Source organism: Neovison vison, chromosome 2 (genome assembly GCF_020171115.1).
Source record: "Neovison vison isolate M4711 chromosome 2, ASM_NN_V1, whole genome shotgun sequence".
Classification (NCBI taxonomy): domain Eukaryota; kingdom Metazoa; phylum Chordata; class Mammalia; order Carnivora; family Mustelidae; genus Neogale; species Neogale vison.
In genome coordinates, this window is record NC_058092.1 from 1271433 (window position 1) to 1289506 (window position 18074).

The 18074-nt window shown below is 65.1% G+C and overlaps 1 protein-coding gene across 4 annotated transcripts in view; it reads left to right on the forward strand.

Annotated features, from left to right (window-relative positions):
* Positions 1-18074, forward strand: part of PLCH2 (phospholipase C eta 2) — a 64725-nt gene that overhangs the window by 42199 nt on the left and 4452 nt on the right. For 3 of the 4 annotated variants that reach the window (XM_044236965.1, XM_044236967.1, XM_044236968.1), the window contains exons 4-21: positions 979-1222; positions 1407-1536; positions 4628-4798; positions 7201-7294; positions 7469-7672; positions 7903-8023; positions 9545-9716; positions 10092-10199; positions 11297-11455; positions 13767-13853; positions 14259-14341; positions 14776-14873; positions 14953-15135; positions 15466-15573; positions 16147-16271; positions 16350-16434; positions 16649-16795; positions 17239-17318. In XM_044236965.1, the coding sequence (XP_044092900.1) occupies positions 979-1222; positions 1407-1536; positions 4628-4798; positions 7201-7294; positions 7469-7672; positions 7903-8023; positions 9545-9716; positions 10092-10199; positions 11297-11455; positions 13767-13853; positions 14259-14341; positions 14776-14873; positions 14953-15135; positions 15466-15573; positions 16147-16271; positions 16350-16434; positions 16649-16795; positions 17239-17318 (2399 nt within the window). The remainder of the gene's footprint in view (positions 1-978; positions 1223-1406; positions 1537-4627; positions 4799-7200; positions 7295-7468; positions 7673-7902; positions 8024-9544; positions 9717-10091; positions 10200-11296; positions 11456-13766; positions 13854-14258; positions 14342-14775; positions 14874-14952; positions 15136-15465; positions 15574-16146; positions 16272-16349; positions 16435-16648; positions 16796-17238; positions 17319-18074) is intronic. The other variant, XM_044236966.1, reaches the window with a different exon arrangement.

Here is an 18074-nt window from a genome sequence, read left to right on the forward strand (position 1 = left end):
AGAACCCCCCACCCCTGCCAGGCACAGGTATGCACCGAGGGAGCTGGAGAAGGGAAGTAGGCAGCTCCCCCAGGTAGGTGGGCTCGGCCCACCTGGGAGCTCAGGGAGTGGGAGCAGAAGACAGAGGGGCCCACCCCTCACTGCACCGATGGGGCTGCCCCACCGTCCTTGCCCTGGGCAGGATAACGCCCCCCGCCCCAGAAGGGCATAGCGCCCGCTGGGCAGAGCCAGAAATGGCTGGCAGTAACGGGAGGCAGTGAGAGCTGGATGGAGGGCACAGAGCTGGGGGACTGGTCCCTGGTGCCTGGCTCCCGGAGGGGACCCTGGCTGCCTGTGCCCTGCACATGCGCCGTGAGGGGCCCTGCCCCACGTGCGGGAACTGAGCCTAGAGACGCCTTCTTGAGCTCAGCGGCTGGGCATCGGCTCAGCGTTCTTCAGGTCTTGCATGGAGGCTCTGGAGCTCCGGGGGCTGCGTCCAGTAAGGATATCTTTGAAGGCACCTGGGCTGGGGCACACAGAGCGGGACCCCGCTGTACCCCTGGTCCTGCCACCTGCGGGGCCAGCGCTCACCAGGGGGGCAGCCCTGCATCAGGCTGGCATCCGGGCAGGGACACGAGCTGGCTGGAGTTGGACAGAAGAAGGGGCTTGTCTGGGCTCCCTTGCTCTGCAGCCTTGGGCTTGGGGCAGAGGCCACATGCCTGGGATTACTAATGCGAGGGAGGCAGCCCCCTCCCTCCGGGGGAGTGTGTGAACCTCTTTCACAACCGAAGGAAGTGGGGAGCAGACCTTATGGTCAGAGCAGAGCGGGGAGGGATGAACTCCCCAGCCTGAGCCCATCTGTATTTTCGAGGGTCCCTTGAAATGTCCCTTCCCCGGCTGTCCCCAGCCTCGCCTCTCCTGCCCCTTGTGCTGAGCCAGTGCAGCAGGTGGGGGCCCCGAGTGCTGGGCGGGCTGTGACCGGTGCCCCTGCCCCCGCAGTCTCCATCGACTCCATCCAGGAGGTGAGTGAGGGGCGGCAGTCTGAGGTCTTCCAGCGCTACCCTGATGGGGTTTTCGACCCCAACTGCTGCTTCAGCATCTATCACGGCAGCCACCGAGAGTCCCTGGACCTGGTGTCGCCCAGCGGGGACGAGGCACGCACCTGGGTCACCGGCCTGCGCTACCTCATGGCCGGCATCAGTGACGAGGACAGCCTGGCCCGCCGCCAGCGTACCAGGGACCAATATCCTTGGTCTAGGGGGCAGGCGTCAGGGAAGGGTTAGCCTCCTGGGGGAGGTCACACATCTGGGGAAGGGGAGCAGGGGAGGGGCATTGGGGCTGGGGTCCTCCACTCCTCCCAGCCCGTGGCGGGGGCGGGGGCGCGGCTGGCCCTGCTGGACGGTGTTGCTCCCTAACTCGGCCCTGAAGTGGCTGAAGCAGACGTTTGACGAGGCCGACAAGAACGGGGACGGGAGCCTGAGCATCGGCGAGGTCCTGCAGCTGCTGCACAAGCTGAACGTGAACCTGCCACGGCAGAAGGTGAAGCAGATGTTCAAGGTGAGGTGCGGCCGGTGCAGGTGCGTCCCTGGGGAGCCGTCCCGCTGGAGCTGCAGGAAGTCCCCGCGGGGCCTGTGGGGGACGGGGTGGGGACAGCTTGCGTTGGCGGAGCGGAGGTGGCTCAAGCCCGGGGCATGGTGGCAGCGGCTCCTGGGGGCCCTCCCTCGCTAGGGGGCATTCAGGCCCAGTCAGGTCCCCAAGGGAAGCCACCCAAAGCAGGTGGCACCCCTTTCCTCGTCCTCCCCCAGAGTGCCCAGCACTGGCCTGTCCTGTGGGCAGCAGCTCTGGGGCCCCGCTCAGGGCCGCCTCCTGGTTCAGTGGGCCCCGCGTTAGGAGTTCGGAGAATGCATCCGTCGGCGGAGATGCAGGCTTTACTATCCGTAGTTAGTTTCTCTCCTTCCGATCCCCGGCTGGTATGGTGTGGAGAAAGGTGGCATCAGTGGGTCCCTGCTTTGTGGGGTTGAAGGGCAGGCAAGCCCAGCTCCTAGGATGCAGCCTGGAAAGATGATTCTCCGTCTCTCGGTCCCTCTGGCTCTGTATCTCTCGTGCACACAGAGCCAACCGCTGCATCGGGCACAGTCTCTGGGCTTCCCCTGGGCTCTCACGACAGACAGATGCTGGCGCTGGGCGGAGCGAGGTGAACGCGAAGGAAGGGGCGAGTGGCATGCCCTTGGGCTGCCGGCCAAGGACTAGGGGACTCCCAGGGCCCCCCTGGGAGCCCCCAAGGGGACAGAGCCTGCCTGGGCAGTGAGGAGCTAGCAGATGGCTCAGGCCTGCAGATCAGCTCCCCACCTGTACCCTGCTGACGCTGCTTCTGGGGACCGCTCTGGGGCAAGAGGCTGTTCCAGAACAGTGAGGCTGTCAGGGGCTGGGCAACAGGCTGGCTTAGACCTTGGGGTCCAGCCTGTCCTCTGAGGCGCAAGGAGAGCAGCGTCCCCTCCCAGAATGGGGCACGAGTGTGTGCAGGCTCCCAGGACCTGAAGGTCACGCACAAAGTCCTGGCTTGAAGATGTGCCCAGGCTGGGAGCCCTGGGGAGCCCATGCCCACCCGGTCCTGTAGGGACATGGGGCCTCTCAGGCAGGCTTCAACACAGGGACTCCCCGCAGAGCCCTCTGACCCGTCCCTGGCTTGGCTGAGTCCAGGCTCTGACCAGATCCCCTCGAGGACGCCCAGAGTAGTGGGAGACCCTGCAGCCTGGAGCCTATAGGTGTGTGTGTTTGTGTGTGTGTGTGTGTGTGTGTGTGTGTGTGGTGGCTGGCTCCAGAGAGAAGGGCGCAGCAAGGGTGTGGGGTGGACGCTGGCCTAGGGCTGTGGACCCCAGAGCCTGTGCCCCTCCACCATGTCCACGGTAGTCCCCAAGTCCCCGGCCCCTGGCCATCTTCACGGCCTCCTTCCCAGTGCTCTGGAGCCCAGGACAGGAGCACTGACTTCCCACCGGGCCAAGCAGCTCTGATCACTAGAGTCAATTTGGTTGCCAAGAAATTTCAAGATTATTTCCAATACCTCGAAGTGCCTGATCAAAGGAGAGATCCGTATAGGGCAAAGGGCGCCTTGAACATAGTTTCGTGAAGTCTGAGGTAACAGCAGTGTGGCTAGGCCCCGCGTGGCCCTCGGGTGCCCAGCAGAGTGGCTCCAGCCGGAGTGGGCCTTGGCCGGCCGGTGACTGTGGGCGGAAGGAGCGGCCGAGGGACTGGGGCTGAGGGGCTGCGCTTTGAGTCTCCTCCTCGGAACGTGTTTTCACTCGGCCCGAGGGCTCGCCGCGGGACGGAGGGCAGGCAGCCTCCCCAGCCTGGACTCCTGGCGGTACAGCCCAGCACAGAACCGGGTGGGAGGGCACATCACCCCGTGGACTGGACAGTGCGATGGGCGTCCCTGCGCAGCTCCCCCCACAGCCCGGGACGGCTGCCCACCTGGCCGTCCTGCCCGCTCTCAGACCCGGGCTGCCCTCCAACACAACTGCAGACACACATGGTCTTTGGTCCTGTCCCAGCCGTGGCATGGGTGCTGGCGTCCTGGGCTGAGGCTCAGGGGCCCTGCTGTGTGCCCATCCCAGCGCACAGGAGGAGCAGGCGTTAGAGATCTGCCCCCCCCAAGAGGAGTACTCTCCCTGGGCATGGGGACCTGGGGGTGTCTGTGGTCCCTGGTTCCCTGGTGACGCTCCCGGTTCAGAGAGGACCTCAGGGACCTGCCGCCCACACCCCACCCCCGTCACCCCAGGTTGTGTCTGTCAACAGGAAAGACTGTCCAGACAGGAGGCAGGGCCGGGAGCACTGCTGTCCGTGGTGCTGACCCCATGTCCGTCCCCGCTGTGCCCTCAGCCTCCAGGGGTTCCTGCTCACACCCAGAGCACGGCGGGCTGGAGAAGCACCTGCTGCGGGGCCTTTCGGATCCATTCCCAGGGATCGCCATGGCCCCGGGGCACCTCAGGCTCCTCTGGGCAGCCCAGCCTGCCGTTGCCCGGTCCCTTGTCCTCTGGGTCTGTCCTGGCTCTGGCGTTTGGTGTTCCCAGGGTCTGACGCTTCAGGGGTTGCTCCCTGAGGGGTGGGTTCATGAAGGAGTCTGTGGTCTCACTGGCATCCAGTGGGCTCCTGCTGGTGTTGTGAGAGCCGCCCTTCCGGCAAGAGGGGGACAGCAGCAAGGTGCTCTCTCCCTGCTGTGCAGACTGAAGGCAGGGCACTCGGTACACCCTGCGGCCCTGAGCTCTTCTAGCCACTGGGCACCCTGGTACCATCACAGGCTCAGAGCCTGGGGTGGGCATTAACTCCAGAGCGGCCTGTTAGCTGCCACAGGGAGGTGTCAGGTCTAACGTGGGGCGCTGACCCCCAGATGGGGCGCTGACCCCAGAGTGGAGTTTGGATTCCAGTGTGGGGTGTTGGTTCTCAGTGTGGGGTGACTGAGCCAGGTTTAGGTGTAAGTTGACCTTGAAGATCTGGGACTAGGGGAGGGAAGGGTCAGATCTGTGTTAAAGGGTCACTCAGTGGCTTCTTGGTGGGAGAGTCGGGGCGGGGGAGCCCAGTGAATTCTCTGCTGCAAGGATCCCAGGCAGCTCTCAGGCTGGGACACTGCGGGACACAGATTTCTGGCTTGCAGGAAGCAGACACAGATGACCACCAGGGGACGCTGGGCTTTGAGGAGTTCTGTGCCTTCTATAAGATGATGTCCACCCGCCGGGACCTCTACCTGCTCATGCTGACCTACAGCGACCACAAGGACCACCTGGACGTCACTGACCTCCAGCGCTTCCTGGAGGTGGAGCAGAAGGTGAGGGCCTGGGCAGCAGGCGCAGGGTCCAAGCCTACATGGCCTCCCCTTGGGCTCCCAGGGCCCTTGAACTGGCTGAGTGTGGCTGAGAACCCTTCAGTGTGTGAGGATGGGTGCTAGCCTGGCATTCAGGGTTCCAGTCCGTGGACCTGCTTCGGTTCCCATCACGGGCCGTGCCAGCCTGGCATTCAGGGTTCCAGTCCGTGGACCTGCTTCGGTTCCCATCACGGGCCGTGCCAGCCTGGCATTCAGGGTTCCAGTCCGTGGACCTGCTTCGGTTCCCATCACGGGCCGTGCCAGCCTGGCATTCAGGGTTCCAGTCCGTGGACCTGCTTCGGTTCCCATCACGGGCCATGCCAGCCTCTTCGAGGTCCATGGAGACCCTGAGGGACCCTGGGGAAGTTCCACGGTTTCTCCCCTGTGGGTCTCTGAGCAGCTCAGCCCTGACCACAGACCCCCTGAGCTTCCTGAAGGGAGCCTGTGCCTCACCACAGCACCTTTAGCGTGGAGCTCCTCGTGGAACCGGGTTCCATGCTCTAGTCATCCCTCCTGTTCCCGCCATGGGTCTGGTTAGCTTGTACCCCTGAGCTCCAGGCCTGCCGCTGCCGCCATTCGCCCATTTGTCCAGCAGATGCCTGGATGCCCTGGGTGTCCGAGGGCGCGCACCCCTTTCTCCTGACTCTATGCCCCCCTGCCCATCCGAAGAGGCTGAGGGCTCCCTGGGCATAGCCCTGTAGATGGGGGGCGCAGTGACCAGAGGCTCAGGGATGGGGGCCCCCTTGACCTCGGACCAGGCAGGAGCTGGCTGTTGCTTTCTGTGGTGGGCAGGACGCTGGAACTCTGCAGTGGGAGAGGGGAAGGCCAGTGTCCCTGGGCCCCCTCTTTCTGGGGGAAAGAGCGCTCCTTTGGCTCAAACAGCTTGTGGCTCCCACCTCAGGGCCGGTGGGAGACCACCTTGAGGATCAACTTGCAGACTTGAAACTTCCTGAAACCCTCAGGGACCTCATTTTGGGCAGAGAGTGGGAGGGAGTCAGACTCCAGGTTAAGGAAAATAGTTCTCGGCCACTGGGCTGGACTCAAAGCTGGGCGGCTGGATCAGCAGGGACAGCTGAGAGACCCAGGCTGGTCAGCGTGGTGTTTGCAGCAACAGCCCGAAAGTCCCGGGCCGGCATCCGGCCGTACCTCGCCATGCAAGGCGGCCTCAAGCCCAGGACATCAGAGAGGGCTACAGCTGGGACAGTTCAGTTCTCCCAGAACACGTCCCCTAACATGTACAATTAATGGGTTCTGTTCTTGTGGCCGCACTGCTAGAAAAGCTCTGGGGCTGGACAGGAGAGACTTGCACCAGCCTCACGGTTCCTGATGTCCAGGCCAACTCCCAACCCTAACCCTAACCCTAACCCTATCCCTAAGCCTAGCCCTTACCCCAACCCTATCCCTATCCCCTAACCCTAACCCTAACCCTAACCTCCTCAGCCCAGCCGCTGTGAGCAGCCCTGGGACGAGGCTGTGGGTTCTCTTGTCACGGTGGCTGGTGTGCATGGGGGCAGGGTAGAGGTGAGAGCGAGGTCCTGTCTGGGATGGGCAGTTCTGACTCATTATTCCCGGTCCTTCACCCGAAGCTTTCTAGAACATATATCTGGGACAAAAGCTGTCCACCAGGAAGGCCGTTTGAGCCCCCACCCAGGCCTCTGGACTCTGGGCTCTGACCCCCGGTGCCCCCCTTTCCCTTCTGTCACCGGTGACACACCCACGCCTGTGTTCCTCGGGAATGGGGGGCCTGCATCTGGGAACTGGGGGCTCCAGGCCTGCCGCACCACAGGGCCCTGGGAGGTCACTTGGCCTCTGGCCCCTGGGGTCACTGATGTGCTGGGCTGTCTCGGGCTCATCTTTGTGGTGCAGCTTTCCTGTGAGAGATGTGGGGAGGCAGCAGGGGGAGGCAGGGAGAGGAGGCTCCCTGCACCCCTGGGTCCCTCCAAGGTCGGCCTGGGTCCTGGTTCCCCTGTACCTCCTCCCATATGGGGACTTCTGCCAGGACAGCCCTGGTCCATAGCTCTTGAGATGCCTAGCCCGGTGGGGATGAGGGGTGGCCCAGCCGATGGAACCAAAGACCCTTCCCCGGCTTCAAGGATCTGAAGCCGTAGACAGCTCTTCCGAAGCCGTGTGACCCACTAGTAGTCCCCTGGCCGCCGAGTCCCAAGTCTTGTGACACTGGGGGCAGCTAGCGTGCCCCCCCCAGTCCAGGAAGCACACCACAGGGGCCTGGGCCTCCCCCCGCCGTGGTTAGTCTTGATGTGACGATCAGAGGCAGGGGGGAGGCAGTGGGGGGGGGTGGGTGCTGCCTGAGGCTAGTCCAGGCCAGTGACGGGCTAGCCTGGGCTTAAGCCCCTGCTCTGGCCTAGATGGCGGGTGTGACCCTTGAGAGCTGCCGGGACATCGTCCAGCAGTTCGAGCCCTGCCCGGAAAACAAGAGTAAGGGGGTGCTGGGCATCGACGGTGAGTGGGGGCGTGGCTGCGGACCGTGGGGGTGCGGGCCGGCAATACGAGGGCGGGGCGGCTGGCCCGAGCGGGCAGCTCCCTGTCCTGCGTGGCGCGGGGGCGGGTGGTGCGGAGCGGAGCCTCGGGGCGGGATCGGGGTGCGGGGCTGAGCGCCCCCCGCGCCCCACGCAGGCTTCACCAACTATACCCGGAGTCCCGCCGGCGACATCTTCAACCCCGAGCACCACGGCGTGCACCAGGACATGACGCGGCCGCTGAGCCACTACTTCATCACCGCGTCCCACAACACCTACCTCGTGGGCGACCAGCTCCTGTCCCAGTCCCGGGTGGACATGTACGCCTGGGTCCTGCAGGCCGGCTGCCGCTGCGTGGAGGGTGCGTGCGGGGGGCTCTGGCCGCGGGCCTGGGCTGCCCACCGGCGTCTGCTCTTGGGGACACGCGTGGCGGCTCTGAGCGGCGCGGCTGCCCTCTCCCCGGGCAGGGGCTGGGACAGGCTCCTGCTGGTGTTGGCGGCTGAGTGGGAGGTCCCCATGCCGCGCCGTGGGTCTGCCTGACCGAGGTCCCCGCGCCGTGGGTCTGCCTGACCGAGGTCCGCCTGCCCACAGTGGACTGCTGGGACGGGCCTGACGGGGAACCCATTGTGCACCACGGCTACACCCTGACCTCCAAGATCCTCTTCAAAGATGTCATCGAAACCATCAACAAATACGCTTTCGTCAAGAATGAGTGAGTGTCTGGGACTGGGGAAGGGGCCCTGAGCAGAGGCCGGGGGGCGGGGCCCGGGGCTCTTCCTGCCCCTCCCCCACATCCTCTCTCAGGAGGCAAGTTTGCAGAGGTCGCAGGACTGACTCTGGGGCTCTCGTTGAGGCGGAAGGTCAGGGAAGGCAGTGGAGCCGCAGGTCTGGGGAGAGGGAGGCTGGTGGGGGCAGTTGGTGACAGATGAGCTTTGGCTGGTGGGTCCCCTGTGTCCGCATCCCCTGTCGCACGCACTTGCGGGCCCCTGGGTCAGCCTCCTCCAGCAGGGGTAGCTCCGGCACTAATTAACCCCCAGAAGCTGCTCTATGTCCAAACTCAATTTGCCATCACTCAGCTGTAGCTACAGACACCGTTGAGCAAAATCCAATTTAGTTTCTGGAAATAGCAGACCGCCTCCCCATACTCAGTCACCTTCAAGTCTTGGCTAAACAAGGCTCTCAGGCAAGGAGAGAACTAATTTGATGAGGGAGGGGCGGAGAAGCAAGATTGATTTAGGAAACAGAAACAGACGGGCCCCTCCCGAAGGAGCTTGCCCAAGCCCTGTGTGGGGCTGCGAGAAGGCAGTGGGGGTGCGGAGTGGCAGCCTGGGCCCAGAACTGCAGGTGAGGGAGGCACGTCAGGGCAGCGGAGCTGGCACAGACAGGCGTTTGGGGCCGCGGAGAACCCAGGGTCTCGGCACCCGGCTTGCAAGCTCTGGGCGCCAGCATGATCTTTGCAGGCAGAGGGTTCTTCCCTAGCGCCTTGGACTTCAGGCTTCAGTCGCTAGCCTGAGAAATGGGGAGTTGAGTACTTTGGCCCCACGTCCTGTTTCCCTCTCCGCATCGTGGGACTTGTCTCTTACTCTGATTCATGCCCTCTAGGTCGGGGCCACCTATGTTTTCTAAAAAGATCACGTTACCTATTGGCAAAAATCCAAGTAAAATGTGCACTTGGTTAGAAAGTAAATGAAACAGCTGAAGATCATATAATGAAAATTCCTAGTGGGACTCCCTGTCCTGCACTGCACGGTAACACCAATGCTCTGCCCTGTGGCGTGGGCCCAGCTGATGTCTCCTTTCTCATGGGGCCAGTGTTGGGACCCTGGAGCCGTTCGCAGGACCGTGTCTGCGGTATCCAGGCTGACCAGATTGTCTTTCTCAGTCGGTTCACTGCTCCGCGTCGCACCTCCGTTGAGTCCATCATTTTTAAACCATGACTTGCTGACTTGCTTGAATGTGTCCCCTGGTTTTCCTGGAGTTTCTAATTGCCTTTGTTTTTCCTTCCTGGGATGAGAACCGTAGGCCTTCTTCACCGCCCCAGCAACTTCCGCACCCACTCAGTTGCTTTTCAAAGCCATGGAAGGGCCCCTTCCCAGAGTGGCCGGCAGGTCCGTCTATCCGGGCTGCCGGGACGATCTCTTCATTCACTGGTGCAGGTGACTTGAGGTCTTAGGCAGGTGGGGCCTGGCTCTCCCCTGGCTTCACTCCGTTCTTTCCACGTTGGGGCCCACAGGTACCCGGTGATCCTGTCCATTGAAAACCACTGCAGCGTCATCCAACAGAAGAAGATGGCCCGGTATCTGACTGATATCCTCGGGGACAAGCTGGACTTGTCCTCCGTAAGCGGGGAGGACGCCACCGTGCTTCCCTCTCCGCAGATGCTCAAGGGCAAGATTCTGGTGAAGGTGAGCCCCTGCCTGCCTCTCCCTGGGCCGGCCTCCTACGGGGCCTCTGACCGCTGCTCTGGGGCCAGGTGAGAGACAGTTGCCCTGCTCTACTGAGTACGGGGCTCCATGCTGAGGAGTCAGGGTGGGCCCTGCCTCCGACCTGGCCTCAGTCTCCCCCGTGCTGGGCCTGTAATCTAGGGACGTCCATGTGCACAGCCCGGCCGTTTCCTCCCGTGCTGCCACAGCGAGGGAGTGCTGGGCTGGCCTCTACCCCCTGACCTGACGTCCACCAGCAAGCTTACGAAGGGCTCCTTCCCTTTGCTGCTTCTTGGGTGGGTGCTGGCCTCCCAGCCCTTGCGGCAGGACGCCTCCCGTGGTCCCCGCCTCCCCCAGGGCAAGAAGCTTCCTGCCGGCATCAGTGAGGACGCTGAGGAGGGCGAGGTGTCTGATGAAGACAGTGCCGACGAGATCGACGAGGACTGCAAACTCCTCAACGGGGACGTGAGTCGGGGCTGGGGGGAGGGCGGGGCAGGCTTGAGCCTTGTTGGGAGGAGCAGGTGGCAGAGCGGGGTACGGGGATGGTGTGACGGTGCTTTGCACAGTGGCTACAGCGGCATATGCTCGGCTGAGGGGGTGCCTTCCCCACCCGAGGCTCGGCCCGAACTGGCTAGCGGGCTTCCCGCTCTCCGCCCAGAGGCGCTGGGGCTGGGGGAGTCCCATGGGGAGGCTGAGGAGTGAGGAAGGGCTCGGCCGAGCGGGGCTGGGGGGACTCTGTAATTAGCTTCTTCTCTCCTCTGGGCACTGTTCTAAGCCGCTGCTGTGAGGCAGGAAGGCATGACTTCCCCCTGAGGGGCCATCAGAGGGGAAAATAATTGAGCAGGAGCGTTCCCAGCCACGTAGGCTAATTGTTCTAGAAAGGCCTAAAGCAGCAGAATTCTTTCTGCTTTGGAGGTGGGTGCATATTTCTCTGGCCCCAGGTGATTGTGAACCCAGGTTGTCTGACGTCTACCTTGCGTGACTCCTGGGGCGCCCGGACGCACACGGCCCAGACCCTGCCCTGGAGGGGTTCCTGTGTGTCGGGGCTACAAGGGGGCGGGGGCTATTCTAGGCGGGGAGGAGCCCTGGAGGCTGCCAGCCGGCCATCCGTCCCTGCCCCCTGCCCACTCCTTGAGGTGTCTGGGAGCCAGGGGTGGGATCCCACATCCCCAGATGCTTAGGGCTCCTGGAGCCCAGAGTGGCCACCGGCTACACTGACCTCCTCTCGCAAAGCCCACCGGCCTGATGCCTGGAAAGCTGTCTGCCGAGCTTCCTCGAGCAGCGTTGAACGTGCAGGTGTTCAAATCAGAGAGGTCTCCGTTCCGGGCCTGCTGGTCACTGTCCGGCAAATGACATGTCTGCCATGCAGCCCTGCGGCGGGGCGGTGTGCGGATTAGCAAGGCTGTGTAGGAGCAGGCGCGGCTGGGGCGAGGGGGAGAAGCCGAGATGGGGCTCGGGCTCCCCAGCTCCAGCAAGCCCCTCCAGCAGGGACCTGGGGGCTGTCACTGCTGCTGCCGCAGGGCCGGCACGATGGCACAGGGGTGGCCGCCTCGCTCTGGCAGGTCGCCACCAATCGGAAGCGCGTGGAAAACATTGCCAAGAAGAAACTAGACTCGTTAATGAAGGAGTCGAAGATTCGGGACTGTGAGGACCCAAATGACTTCACCGTGTCCACGCTGCCCCCGTCTGGAAAGCTTGGGCACAAGGCAGAGGGCAAAAAGGTGAGGGCCGTGTACCCCACAAGGTCAGCCTGCGGCTGAGGGCACACCTGTGCACACCTGTGCATACACCCCCCCCCAACAAACCCATCCCGGGTTTCTGGGTGGGGAGGACTCAGAGCACCTTGGGCCCTGGTGGGTGAGCAGTGGGCAGTATGTCTGGTGTGGCAACGCGACGTGAAGTCCCTGCTTTCCCTCGACCAAGAAATGTCTGGGCATGCACCTGGGGAGTTGGGGACACAGGATGGCCATTTGTACCTGGGAAACTTACCTCTGTGTGATTTTCTGTGTGGAGGGGGGCAGAAGTCAGGGAGGGCTTCCTGGAGGAGGAGTACGAAGAGCAGGAGCAGGAGAAACTGGTTAGGCTGAGTGGCCAGGTATGGAGCTTGGAGGGGGATCAGGGAACCACCCTATCCCCAGCAGCACTAGGGCTTCCCCTGCTGGGACATGGGTAGGGGGACAATGGGGAGGTGTGGGGCACAGAGCTCTCTGGGGGGTCTAAGCAGGGGGCACATCTGGGCAGTGGGGTCATGCATGTGTCCCCAACACACCTCTCTGTCCCCTTTGCTGGAGGCCCGAGGTTGTGGCCCCCCCACCCCTTGGGAGGTCCCCGTGTGGGAGAGGGCAGGTGGCTCGGGACCCCGGTCTGCAGTGCTGGGTGCAGCTCTAGTGGGGGCTGCGCTGGCCAAGGACAGGCCCGATTCTCTGGGAGGGACTCAGCACCGCCTTCCCCGACATCTAGAGGGGCCGGGACTGGACCTTCTTGATCAGAGGGGACCGGCCAGTCTGGGCCCTGCCGTCTGTGCTCTGTCCAAGGCACAGAAACACTTTGTCCTGCTGTCCTGAGCGCTCCACCCCACCCTGCTGAGCTCTCTGGGGTCACTAGGCTGTGTCTGGGGGCAGGATTGGCCCAGGGCGGGCCCTCTGCTGCCCACAGCATCCCTGAGGGCGGTCAGAGCTAGGACCCGTGCTGGGACCCAGCCAAGCTCGGACATGTGGGTTCCGGGGGGGGAGGGGGTGACAGTGGATTCTGGCTGAGGCTGCGCTGACCCTCCAGGACGCGGGGTGACGCGCGCCCCTCCTTGGCTGCGCCCAGATTTAGAGCCGCGTGTGCGTGCCGTTTCAGACAGTGTTTGCAGAGCCGCGACACGTGTCGGCCTCCCCGGCTCCCAGCACACCAGGCACACGCCCCCCGCGCCTCTGCCAGCGGGCCGTGGAGCCATCAGTAAACTAGGAGGGAGCCGGGCTGGCGTTGCTGGGGCCGGGGCAGGGAAAGAGAAACGCTTCTGAGAGCGGCCGGACCCTAGCTGATGCTGAGTTCCTCTGCGGCCACCGAGGCGCAGCCGTGGACTAGCAGGACGTGAGCAGGACAGGCCCAGGGCGGAGACGGGAGCGTCCTGACTCCCCACAGGCCCAGGCTTCTCCCCTGAGCCAGTGTGGGCGGCCCAGGGCAGCAGCTGGAGCTAGGGGGCAGCTGCCCAGCGTGTCGCGGGTCACATACTCCTTTTCCCGTGTGTGAGCCACAGGGGTGTTCAGGCCGAGGGGGCAGGCACTCCGGGGGTTCTCGGGGGCCACTCCAGAGCATGAGGCCTTGTCCTCCGTGTCCCTGGGGTGGAACTGACCAGCATGCGTTCCCTGTCCCGATAGTGGGGTCCAGTGGGGTCCCCCTTGAGCTCCAGGGTCCACGATGGCGGGGGCCTTGCTCTCCTCCTGGCTGCGGCTGGTGGTCCAGGCCGGGGCACGCTTAGTGGGGAAGGTGCGTCCACGGGTGTGCAGACGTGTGACGTGCAGACAGGACCAGGCCTGGGGAGCCCCCCGGGCGGGGACAGGGGAGGTACTCTGTAAGCAGCGGTGAGGAAGCCTCACGGTAGCCCTGAGGTGAACAAGGGCAGCTTCAGGGGGCGCAGACCGCGTTTGTCTCCTCAAGAAGCAGGACAGGACACCAGAGCCGCGGGGAGCCTCGCACGCACCTAACATGAGCACGTGCGGCCGAGGAAACTTCCAGACACACAAACAGCGTTTCTCACACACTCACCCTCCGTGGGGAGAAAAGGCGGAACTGGGGCCTGAATGGGTTTAGAGCAACATGTCCAGGGGGGCCCGCTGAGCCCTCCACGCCCGTCTTGGAGCCTGGTCCCCGGCAGCGGCCTCGGCGCCCACCGGGCAGCGGCGGACCAGGCTTCCACAGGCCTGGGGCGGCAGCAGCCCCTCCTGCTCTTGCTCCCACTCCCTCCGGCTTGTTCCGGGGAGGACACCCGGAGCTCTGGGCCTGAGGCTGGGCTCCCCCCGCTGCCCCTGTCTCCCTCTCCCCCAGGCGGAGGAGGACGTGGAGTCGGGAGAGGACGCCGGGGCCGGCCGACGGAACAACCGGATCCTCATGAGCGGCTTCTCCAAGCGCAAGGTCGGGCGGGGCTCCCAGGCGGGGGCACCTTGCTGGAGCCCTCTGTGTTCCACCTGCCCACGGGCCCAGCTGTCCCTGTGCCAGCCAGCCGGAGCCTCCCCTCCAGCCCCCAGGGCCCCCGGCCCGCCTCCCAGAACCCCCCCGGGTTGCTTGCTTCGTGTCTGTCGGGGGCTGCCGGGGGCAGGTGCCTCGACGGCCACCCCGGTGCACAGCAGCCCACGTCCCTGGCTCACTCAGGTCCAGGCCCAGGCCGCCTGGCATACAGCGGAGGACAGGCAGGCTCAGCCGGGCAGCCCTGATACCGGGCCCCCCGACGACAGGCCTGCCTCCTGTACCCTCCGGCCTGTGCAGGGCCATGGCTGATCTGGGGGCTCCACCGGGCCTGACTCCACTCTCCCTCCATAGAAGAAGACCAGCAAGCTGAAGAAAGTGGCCAGCGTGGAGGAGGGAGACGAGGACCTGGACTCCCAGGGCAGCCAGAGCCGAGGGTCAGTGCCCTGCCCCAGCCTGGGCCCTGGATGGGTGGGGCAGGAAGTGCCGAGGCCCGTGTCCCTGAAACAGTGGACGCTGGACGCACCGGCCCCGCTGTGGCCCCGTGAAGTCACAGTGGGCTGGGCGAGGGGGAGCCCAGCGTGTGGACCTCAGGGTCATGGGGCCGGATGGGCCCACAGGGACCCCTGCGCCTGCTCCCAGAGTCCGCTGTGTGGTTGGGTGGGCTTGGTGCCCGCACCTGTCCCTCCCCCGCGTCCTTCGTCAGGGTCCCATGCCCATCCCGGCACCCGCCCCGGGGCGTTGTAGGCGTTGGGTGCACGTTCTATGTGGACCAGGGGGCCTGGCTCACGGACCGTGCTGCCCAGGCTGCCCCGAGTCCGCAGGGCGCCCACGCTGGCGTCCTGACGGCTATCGCCCCTCCTCCCTGCAGGGCGGCCCGGCAGAAAAAGACCATGAAGCTGTCCCGGGCCCTCTCAGACCTGGTGAAGTACACCAAGTCTGTAGGCATGCGCGACGTGGAGGCGGAGGGTGAGGGCCCCGGGCCCGGGCGCGGGAGCGGGTGCGCTGCGGCCCGGCGGGCCTCTGAGGCCGTCCCCCCGCCCCGCAGTGGCGTCCAGCTGGCAGGTGTCGTCCTTCAGCGAGACCAGGGCCCAGCAGATCCTGCAGCAGAAGCCGGCCCAGTACCTCCGCTTCAACCAGCACCAGCTCTCCCGCATCTACCCCTCCCCCTACCGTGTGGACTCCAGCAACTACAACCCCCAGCCCTTCTGGAACGCCGGCTGCCAGATGGGTGCGCTGGCTGCACGGAGAACCGGGAGGGCCCGGCGCTCCAGGAGGCTGGGCTGGGACAGCCTCGCCACACCCCGCCAGGGCCCGGCACTGGGGTGGGGTCCTAGGGCCCAGCGAGACTGAGGCACATCGGCCGCGTGCTTCGAGGGACGGCGGGGGGCTGGCTGTGCTGGGCTCCAGGGGCCTTCTGCCGGGCCTGGGTTGTGCATGAGGGTTAACCCCGGGGCCGGCTCCCGCAGGTGAACGCTGGACTTGGGGGCAGCCGAGCAGGGGAGGTGGGGGTGGGGCATGGGCCGGGTGCTGACAGGCCACCTCGTGGCCACCCCCATAGTTGCCCTGAACTACCAGTCGGAGGGGCGGATGCTGCAGCTGAACCGGGCCAAGTTCAGTGCCAATGGGAACTGTGGCTACGTGCTCAAGCCCGAGTGCATGTGCCAGGGTGAGCCCGGGGCGCGGGGTACGGGGCGGGGGGCGCGGGCTGGGTAGGGGCAGCTGCCACAGGCTCACCTCCAAAGTAGGGGTGCCAGAAGTGGGGGTGCGGCAGAGGGCCCCACGCTACCAGGGGCTGGCAGAGGTGAACGAGGGAGCCCCTTTGCACGCCTGACCCCCACGAGGCCCCCAGCAGGACGCGTCTGGGGCGACTGCCCACGGGGCAGTCAGAACTCCCGAATCCCTTCCCGGAGCCTCCAGCTTTCTCACTGCCGGCTGCTGGCAGCTGTGTGGAGCTGTCCCCATTTTAACCTGGATCCTTCCCAGCCCTCCTGGCCGGCCTTGGCCACCTTCACTGTACCGCCTGGGGCCTGCAGAGCCCCATCACCGGGGAGGCCCGCGTGTGCAGGGTGGCGAGGACGGTCCCAGGGGAGACCGGCACACAGACCTTTGGTGCGCCCGTGCTGGAACCCTGCTCCTCTGCCCCTGTCCCCGGCCCGGGACTCCAGGCCGGTCAACGGGGTGCAGTGGAGTGCCCCATGTCGCCACAAACCCCTCAGCCCGGCCCCCTGGCCCCCCCCAGGCGTCTTCAACCCCAACTCCGAGGACCCTCTGCCCGGACAGCTCAAGAAGCAGCTCGTGCTCCGCATCATCAGCGGACAGCAGCTGCCCAAGCCACGAGACTCCATGCTGGGGGACCGAGGCGAGGTAGGAGGGGCCCGGCGGGGTCGGGTTGGGCAGCGCCGCCATGCCAGGCCCGGTGCCACCCCTGCCCTACCCGCGCAGATCATCGACCCCTTCGTGGAGGTGGAGGTCATCGGGCTCCCCGTGGACTGCAACAAGGAGCAGACGCGTGTGGTGGACGACAATGGTGAGGCTCACAGGGGAAGGCGGGGCGGGGGACGATCCTGTGACCCCGCCGCTGCCCCCTCGCAGGAGCCCGTGGGGGAGCCTGGTCCCCAGGGGCTGGTTTTATCCGCCGAGCGGCCAGCCTCGGCCGAGGCACCAGAAGAGGGCGTGGGCCCAAGTGGCCTCCCGGCTAGGGACTGGGGTGAGAGGTGACCCCTCCTCCCGGTGGCCTCTAGGATTCAACCCCATGTGGGAGGAGACGCTGGTGTTCACCGTGCATATGCCTGAGATCGCACTGGTGCGCTTCCTTGTCTGGGACCATGACCCCATTGGGCGTGACTTCATTGGCCAGAGGACGCTGGCCTTCAGCAGCATGATGCCAGGTAGGCGGGGGCTGGCAGGGTGGGGAGGGGCAGCGTCCCCCATGATAGAGACCTACGTCCCCTGCTCAGGCAGGCGTCTGCCACAGAGGCCAGCACACCCCACAGAGAGCAGTCCCTCCCCCACACCCAGTGTGTCCCCCACACCACAGGCAGTGCCTCCCGTAGGTCGGTGGAGGGCACCAGGACTAAGCTCCCATCTGTGGGTTTGCTTGCACCATGGGTGGGTCTAGGGACGCAGTGGGGACCGAGGAGGAAGGTATGGAGCCAAGGGCGCTTTGAGAATGCGGGAGGGGAGGAGCGCTCAGGCTGCGCATCAACTGGCCCCCAGGAAGGGGAGGAGCCCATGATATCAGCGGGCTTCCTGGAGGAGGTGTCCCCAGAGCTGGGCTCAGGGGCCGTATTCAGGGCCTTTGAGCAGAGTGGGCGGGTGACCGGTATTGCAGGCTACCGGCACGTGTACCTGGAGGGGATGGAAGAAGCCTCCATCTTTGTCCACGTGGCTGTCAGTGACATCAGTGGTAAGGTGAGAGCCTGCAGGACCCCGGCCTCGTCCGAGCCCCAGTCCCACCCCAGCCACGCTGCCAGGGTTGCCGGGCCTCCTGGGTACCTTGCTGGGCCTGTTTCTCCACCGGCCAAGTGGGTGGTGGGGGCACCGCGGCTCAGCGCCCGCTCCCCGTCTCTCTCGAGCCTCCCCAGTCCTTCTGCATCTCAGGATCCCTGGTCCTCTGTCCGTCTCTGAAGGGGTCTGCGTGGCTCTGCTCCCTGTCCCCCGCATCCCTGGATGGGGGACCTCCCCTGTCTCCCCCTTTCTGAGGTCCGGCCCAGGTGGGGGCCAGCGTGTGGCGGTGTGTCAGGCATGCACGGGGGGCTGGCGTGGTCCTGGTGCCCATTGTCTCTCTCCTGCCACCTCCACGGCCCCAAGGTGCTGCCGGGCACGGTGCCGCAGGCCGCTCGGCTCTTGCCCACCGTCCAGCCGCCTGTCTGTCCTGCGTCTGCCTGTGTCCGCGGGCTCCTCGCCCGGCTGTCTGCGTCTCACAGCTGTCACTCTGTCTCTTTGGTCTTGCAGTGGCCTTCCCCATGTCCAAAGTCTACTTTTAGAAGGACAGTCCCGTTAGGAGCTTGAAGGTACCCCAGCGCCAGGGCGGCGGAGCCCGCCCGCCCTCCACCTGCATGCTCAGGTCGCCCCACTAGCATCTGTGGCTCCCGGTAGCATTTTGGAGACTGTCAGCTCATGCGACATGGTCGTGATGTGGTTCTGGGGTCCCTCGGGCCATGTCAA